Raw genomic sequence first — 8,097 nt, forward strand, 5'->3', positions numbered from 1 at the left:
AGATCCTCATCGTGTAGGCTTAGCGCCTTTCAATGTAGGTTCGGACGCCCTTCAAGACGAAGGCTTAATGCCTTGGTTAATTCGAACCCGGATGGCGTTAGACGTATTGACTTTGCTCAATTCGGACGGCATTCATCATAAGGCTTAATGCCTTAGCCAATGGTCACTCACATGGCATGCCTCGGCTTTATGCTTTACGGCTCGATTTGCAAAGGTCTTAGCCAAATTCGGGCAGCCCTTGATGCAAAGACGCAAGCCTTATAGTCACTCGAGCGTTGAGGCTTAAGGCTCTCGTTTGAAGCCATGCTCATGCATGTGCACCTCTATAGCCAAGTCTCTCTCTCTCTCTCTCTCTCTCTCTCTCTCTCTCTCTCTCTCGTGGACGAGTCGTCTTATAGGTCTTCACTAAAATTCAAAGCCAAGATTAAGTAGGGTACGGGGGCCAAAAAGTGTGTGGCCCCCAAAAGATGGTCAAAAATAGGGTGCACCCTTGGGCCCTTGGAGAAGCGTGCTCTCCCTACGTCACTTTTCCTCCAAGGCCCTATCATGTTGCACGCATTCTTTTATAGCAACACGAAAAGTATATTTCTTCTCATCCTCGGCTGCTATTTAGCTCCACGCTTCCCTGCATATCACAAAACTAGTCCATAGCGTCCCACTTACCCAACCATAACCTGCTCCACAATTCAGAAATATCGTGCCTTTATTACACCTTAATCATAATATTGCACTCTCTAATTAGAATTCAAATAGTGTCCTTCTACCTCAGCGGCAACTGAGTATCCAATCCCCCGACCTTTACGTATATATTCTCATCTATCCACATCATTCCCTGCTTGCTTTTTGCAAGTGCTTTTGCTACAGACAAAATCTACTACTGACAAATCTTGCAAACTCATTGCTTTCCTCCAAACATTACAACTCGGAGAAAGTACTTGCAAACTGCAAACCTACTACTTTTCTCCCAGGATCATTCCTTGCTCGTGTGTCATAGGCCTAGTGTCTTCTTGTGAGTTTGTCTAGTTCTTCCCTACTGCTGCAAACCAATTCTACGCCACAAGCAATCCAACCCCTTTTCTCATCTACTATGCCTTGATGCTACCTACAAGGGGTGCTTCCCACTCAATCTTTTCTTGCCATGTTTGCTATGTGTGAGTGCAAGACATGTCTTGCTACTAGACATCCATTTGTCTCCCATATTTCATTCACCAATCTACTACTGAACAAGCAAGGGGGTAGAATTTGTCAATGTGGATGAATCCACATAGCATCTCTTGCATTTTGCCTTGTCATGAACCAATTGACAGCTACAGTCCAACCCCCAAAGCCACCACCATCTCCCAAATTGCAAGTTCCACTTCCAACACCCAAAACAAGGCTCCCCAAGCTACCTGAAGCTGAAGGGGTTGAAGTTCCCACACTTCACCCTTGGAACAACAACCAAAGAAGAAAGTTCGCTGCCATGATTATGCATTTTTACTTGCCTAACATTGTGTTTTTGTTGCTACAGTTTGCAGCCACCAATTGTGTTTATTAACACATTCTTACTGATTGTGTTTGTTAACACATTGTCGGTCTACTCCTCCTCCCACCATGCCAAGCAAGAGGACAGACTTACATAGGCGATCAAGGAAGGTGGTGAGTTGTCCTCAAAATCGTTCGAGTGTTCCTCCTCCCAAAGCTACCCGTTTGCACTACAAGAGGGCGCATCCCACTAGAACCACCAAACATGCTCAGCTTCAATCCTAGCCTACTGAAGGGCCTTCTTTCCTTGAACCTACCCAATCAAATGAGGGCCCTTCTTTGCCTCCACCAAACCCTTTGCCTCATCCACTTGAGAACCGATCTAAATGTAGTGCCAAGAAGAGACACCAACAAAAATGGTCTCAAGAAGATTTGATGAAGGCAATTGCAACTCATGAAGAAGGTACGTCAATTAGAGAATATAGTAGGCAGTTTGGAATCAGCCCAACATCATTGGAAAATTGGATTGATGGGAGAACAAAGAAAAGGATGAAGGGCCCACCTACCATACTACATGTTGAAGAAGAAAAGGCCCTTGTTGATTGGGCCTTTGGCATGCAAACCGCTGGTCATGGGATATCTATAAATTGTTTAAAGTGGAAGGCAGATGAGCTAGTCCAATCTCGACCCAACCCTTTCACTAATGGGATCCTAGGGAAAAGTTGGTGGGATTGTTTTCATTGGTGACATCAAGAACTCACAATTCGTGTGTGTGAGAGTCTTGATAGGTCTCGAGCTATCAATGTCAGGCTGGAAGTGGTGAAAACCTTCATAACCTGGCCATATTGTATAATTAGCATAATTACCCTCCTCAACATATTTGGAATGCCGATGAGACTGGAGTGCAAGGAAGCAAGGATAGAGGTATGCGTGTCTTAGTTAGAAAAGGTTCAAAAAATGTATATGGCATGACCCTTGATAGTAGGGAGTGGTTGACTATCTTGTGTTGTGTAAATGTAGCTGGTTATGCTTTTCCAAGGTACTACATCTTCAAAGGTAAGAAAGCCATGCAAAATTATTTGTTGGAGTGCGAAGAAGGGGCTGTAATGTCCATGCAAAACAAAGCATGGATGACGGGGCAATTGTTTGAGGCATGGTTGGAGCATTTTCAGCATGATGTCCCAACCCCACCCTCTCCTTCATCTCGATATTTGCAGATTGTGGATGGACATGGTAGCCACACGAGGCTTGAAGTTGTGCAAAGGGCAAAAGATGTTGGCATAGATATCGTCACTCTTCCAGCTCACACCTCTCACAAGCTTCAGCCTTTGGATGTTTCAGTTTTCAAATCCTTCATGTCCTATTTCACAAAAGAGAGAAATTTGTGGCAATTGCGGACATACTCTACTCAAGCATCAAAGGGAGAGCTTGCTAGTGTTGCCTCAAGGGCCCTTGCAATTGCATGCACCGAGTCCAACATAAAAGCTAGATTTTGTGCTACTGGAATATGGCCTTTAAATCATGATACATTGCAATATGAGGACTTGCCATGCAACAACATGGATGTGAATGAGGTGGTTGCAGATTTGGAGACAAAAAATGCGGGGGAGAATACAACCAATCAAGATTATCTTGATTGTAGTGAAGTGCTCGGCACCGCTGTGCTTGAGCAATTGGAGGGAAGTGCTAGCAAGCTGCTTTCAAGCATGGCTGCAACCAGCCATGAACTAGAAACCATTCTACCATTGACATCAAAACCTTTGCAAAGTCCTACCTCAACTACAACACCTAATTTACTTAAGCTCCTACAAGTGCCAAGGGAGAATGTCACTATCAATTGGGTCAATGGAGAGGCATTTGTGGATTACTCTCACTCACTCATCCTCACATCCTGACCAATATATCGAATCCATGAAGGCCAAAAATTCCAGGCACCTGGAATTGGAACGACAAAAGGAGGAAAGATGAATTGAGCACCAACAAAACAAGCAAGCAAAGATGGCTACCACTGAAGCTAAGAGGATGCAACGAGAAAATGAAAAGCTTGCAAGGGATGAAAGGAAGCGATGGGAGGCATAGCTCATAGAATTCAAAAGGCAGATGAGGGCAGTCCTATGGGAGGGGTTAGTGGTGGACACTGGATGCTTGCAAACCCTACATGTTCCTATCGAGGAATCTCGATTGAGGAGGGCAGCACGGCTCCATGCAATGAAGCAAAAGAGGCAAGGAGCAGCAATGTAATGGCATGCTCACTCCAATGGTGTTTTGTAAGAGGGCAACGTGGTTTTGTGTACTGGTTGCTGGTTGCACATTAGCATGAACAATGTTTTTGTTTCATTCTACCAATGCAAGCTTAGCCAATAGATATCATAGCTCCCTTGTATTTTTGTTTCATGCTATTGATGCTACTTACCCCTATGCAGTCTAGATTATACTTACCCCTATGCGGTCTAGATTATACTTACCCCTATGTATGGTAAACATGTAGCCTTGATCTTGTATACTGATTTATATCCTATGACATTCTTTCCCCTAGGAAAGTCCACTTATGTCCAATCACCTTACTACTCCAAGGCATCCATCTCCTCATTCATAGCATCTACCCTCTAAGGATTCTCTACTCCATTTTAAAACCTCTTACACTCCTCTTCCAATACATTTGTAATGTATGAATGTTGCACTACTGGTATCTAACACATGTAGATGGAGAATGTGGACAACTCTCTAGCACTACTCTCTGAACACCCACTCTTCCTCAAGATCTGCTAATCCAGAAGTCCTATCTAACTGCGAATGTCATTCATCAATGGCTATACATTTGTGCTCTCTCTTGCACAATTCTCTGGGCTATTTGGCATTGATCTAAACCTTGTAAAGTCAAAGGGAGTGGGCTAACTTGCTACAGTGATATTATTGTCTGTTTCTAGCCATCTTAGATCCTCCTGCAGTAGGTGCTCTGAGTCTCGAAGACCATAGGATGCTAGAACGTGCTGTAGTCAAAACCACTGACTGAGGCTTGTGAATTTCCAACTTGTGCTTGTCCTTGTACTCTATTCCTATCCACATCAATGAGCATGTTGCACATAATATGTGGTGACCAATGGTGAATACCAAATAGCAAGCTTATCATGCATTGCGGTGGTCAGTTTCCTATTCATATGTAGACTGCACACTATACTATCCCTATCCAACAATATCTAGGCATATGCTTCTCATTCAAGGGAGCCCTTCCATCCTCGACAATGCTGTGATTTTTGCACTCTGCAACACCATTTTGCTAAGTTGTGCATGTGTTTGAAACCTGCATGAAGTTAGATGCATAGAATTTGGACGACTGAAGAGCTAAACAAATGATGGATGGGCATCAACCTTGATCTGAAAACCTACCTGGTGTTGGCGCCTGTTTTGCAGAACATTCATTGCACAGGCTAAGATGTAGCAAGGCAATAGGTAACCCGTAGGTCTCAAAAGAAAGAGTTGTAGGAAGACATGCAATGGTTATCCAAAGTTGAGTTTATAGGACAAAATGAAGAAGCTAAACTGCAACAAAAAAACACATTAAACAACATACAATGAAAAAGGTTGATATATCCTCCTCTGCCCCAACAGCTGGTCGATTCAACTATGCCCTCATTCTATAGAATAAAACCACAATTCAATTTTTGACGAATTCTGATCTACAAGATCTTACCATGATTGACAAAATCTTGGAGTACTAAGGGTGGATTGAGTTCAGACATACAAGCCTTAGAGAAGGTTAGAGAGAGAGAGAGAGCACGAGACTTCACAGTGCCATCAACCAGGAGAGGTTTGGTAACTGGGCCATATGAAACATAGGCTATACGTTAGTAGAATGGACCAAATGTCAATCATACATAATCATTGATTTAGCATTAGCCACCAAGATAATAGTTGAGTCACCTGTGTGCATCCTTACCTAGTGGAAGCTTAAGCCCATCTTTTGCCACTCTGCCACCAATCAAGAGAGGGTTGCCATGCACAACAAGATGATTTGGAATGCATACTTTGCTAGTCCATCACTTATTACTACAAGAAAGTAAAACCCTAAAATGTAGTTCAACAATGATCAGTAAGGTTCATCAAAAAAACCCCTAGGATCAGAAGTTTAGAGCCGCCACTTCCTGAAGCATGGACTGATGGTTTCGCTCAATTGCAAAAGCCCATGTCCTTGTGATTTGCATGCATACCTCCTACCCTTAACTGTCACTCTACTGGCACTCTTGTGGTAGTGGAATGGTGCCACAATGTCAATCTATATGAGGTCCATAGTCTTCTACTAGGGGGTCAAAAAGCACACACTAGTTTTGATAAAAACTTACTTATTTTATTTTGAATTTGACCCAAATTTTTTCTCCACCTAGGCCAAGTGTCCATCAAGCAGCCTGGACACTCAAAGAGACCCACAAGACCCATTGAGGGGTCATTTACATGGTGTCAAGTTAGGTGTCAATCTATTGGCCCCCTTACCCTACACAAGAAATGACAAATGCATGCACCACTTACACCAATGATGGAAATCATTTAACATCATCCAAAGGTCATGTTAGTCACACCCTACAAGTCCAAGCAATGTGGAGTAGACTCAAAGCTCACAATTTCTTCTATCATCTTTGGTCTCCTCTCAACACAAGATTCCAACTCACGCCTTCTCTCTTGCCCCCCTTGCTCTTATAGTTCTTTGACTACATAAGCTTTTTACCAAAAGCATACACGAACACCAAAACAAAAAGCAAACTCCAAACTCTGATGCTATGTCCAATAAAAAAGCAAGGAAGAGGGGAAAAGCAAGAGCCATGGCTTTTGGCCAACTCAACAACTCCCTCAAGCCTCCTACTTACAAGCCCCTTGCTTGCAATCCTATGGAGTATACAGAGAATAAGATTTCTTTACTTTTTGGATTTTCTTCTTAACTTTAATACCTAAAGATCTATGTTTACATGCAATCTTAACCCAATCTACACTATTCAACCAATTATCCAAGCAAAAAAAATGGAAAATCTAACACACAAACATAAACTGATTGCCTCATGTTGTTGTGAACTTTTTGATTTTACAACTTGCACAGGAGGGAGCCTGAAACTCATACAAATTGGATTCTTTTTCTTGTTTCGGTCCCATTCAAACTCCCACTCCTGCACTCGCTTGCACTTCAAAAAAATGTATTGCACTTTTTCTTTCTTTCGTTGCTTCCATCTTGGAACCATCTTGGAAGGGGTTAATAGGAGTCAATGAGGCAAAGGGCAATGTGGCCAATCGTCCATCTTACTCATTAACCCTAGCTATATATGTATACATTTGTTCTTTATTCTTGGTGTGATGAAACAATAAGGTGCTTCTCACAAGAGAGCGATTGGAGGCACCATAAATATAGCACCCCCCCTCTCTCTCCATCTTTATACAATCTTTATTCTCTTTAGAACTCCAATAGATTGACTTCAACAATTCGATAGTCACATCTGCCAACCAAATGTGGAGGTTAGAAAAGCAATATTACAAGGTTGTCCTCTAACCTTAGCCTACTAGCAGTCACTACCCTAACATTAAAGCTTTTGGGATGAAGGTTGACTGAAGGATAATTTTCACATTGTGTGTGTTGCTCTATTTGTTCTACCATTTTTATTTAATTACTATGATGGATTGACAAAGATATCAAGCTCCTCCATGTGTGGTTTGTGTAACTAGTGCCATAGAGGGTAGCAGTGTTTGATACGATTGTCATAAAAGTGTCCAATACATTATGTGCCCAATGTGTCTAGCTCCACCTTGCCTTTCCTATTGACGATATAGACGCAATAGGGTCCAAAGCCTCAAAGTTTGAGTTTTTATGTATAGCCTTAATTAAGTGCAATAGCACTAGATCACCTTTTCAAAGGATCACTATTTAATTTCTATCAAACAACGTATTTTGTCTAGCCTTTTCAATAAGCAAGATGTGAGTTGTAATAATCGTGTTTCAATAAGGCATTTGATCCAAGCTATAATCCCTTCCCACTATTTAGGCACTGCAATGCAAAGATTAGGGATAAGGAACTCAATTAGCATAATTACATTGGTCCTATAACTCAGCATGGGGTACTTGCCCTATGGCCATTTTGTTAATTGTACTGTAAGCCTAGAGTGCTACCATGAGCTTATGATTCCAATCCGATTAGAGTTGAGACAATCTTGGTTACAATACTAACAAAGATCTTATTTGTTGGCTTTACTTGGCTATTCGCTCAAGGGTAGTAAGGGCTAGACTTGTGATGCTTAACTATGAATGTGGATAGGAGATGTTTAATTACTTCAATTAAGAAATGGGTTCCTTGGTTTGCTGACAATTTCAATGGGGTCTCCAAATTGTGAGATGACTTGCTCCCATAAGAATTTTGTTGTGATTATCGCATCATTGTTTCTTGCCCATCCACTTGGTTATATAATCACAATAGCCACCATAATATAGAGGGGAGTACTAAAGTAATGAGGTAGATGGATCCCATGAAGTTTATTATTCAGTTTCAAAAGGTTGGTGTGGGCGATTACAAGGTAGAGTTCCATTTTATTTTTTGTGATCAAGAGTTTGAATCATTAACACTCATCACAGCATTTGATGAAATGGGACATGTCCATGGA

General features: G+C 41.9%; 1 protein-coding gene across 1 annotated transcript; it reads left to right on the forward strand.

Moving 5' to 3' along the window:
• Nucleotides 1-2,166: 2,166 nt before the first annotated feature.
• On the forward strand, nt 2,167-3,359 carry LOC148041872 (MFS-type transporter clz9-like). The gene has a single exon (XM_087698271.1). The coding sequence runs from the start codon at nt 2,391-2,393 to the stop codon at nt 3,357-3,359; it is 969 nt and encodes a 322-aa protein (XP_087554397.1). The 5' UTR covers nt 2,167-2,390.
• Nucleotides 3,360-8,097: the final 4,738 nt, after the last annotated feature.

The sequence above is a fragment of the Lygodium microphyllum genome, chromosome 1, assembly GCF_053477565.2.
Source record: "Lygodium microphyllum isolate KBCC chromosome 1, Lygodium_microphyllum_v1.1.10, whole genome shotgun sequence".
Classification (NCBI taxonomy): Eukaryota; Viridiplantae; Streptophyta; class Polypodiopsida; order Schizaeales; family Lygodiaceae; genus Lygodium; species Lygodium microphyllum.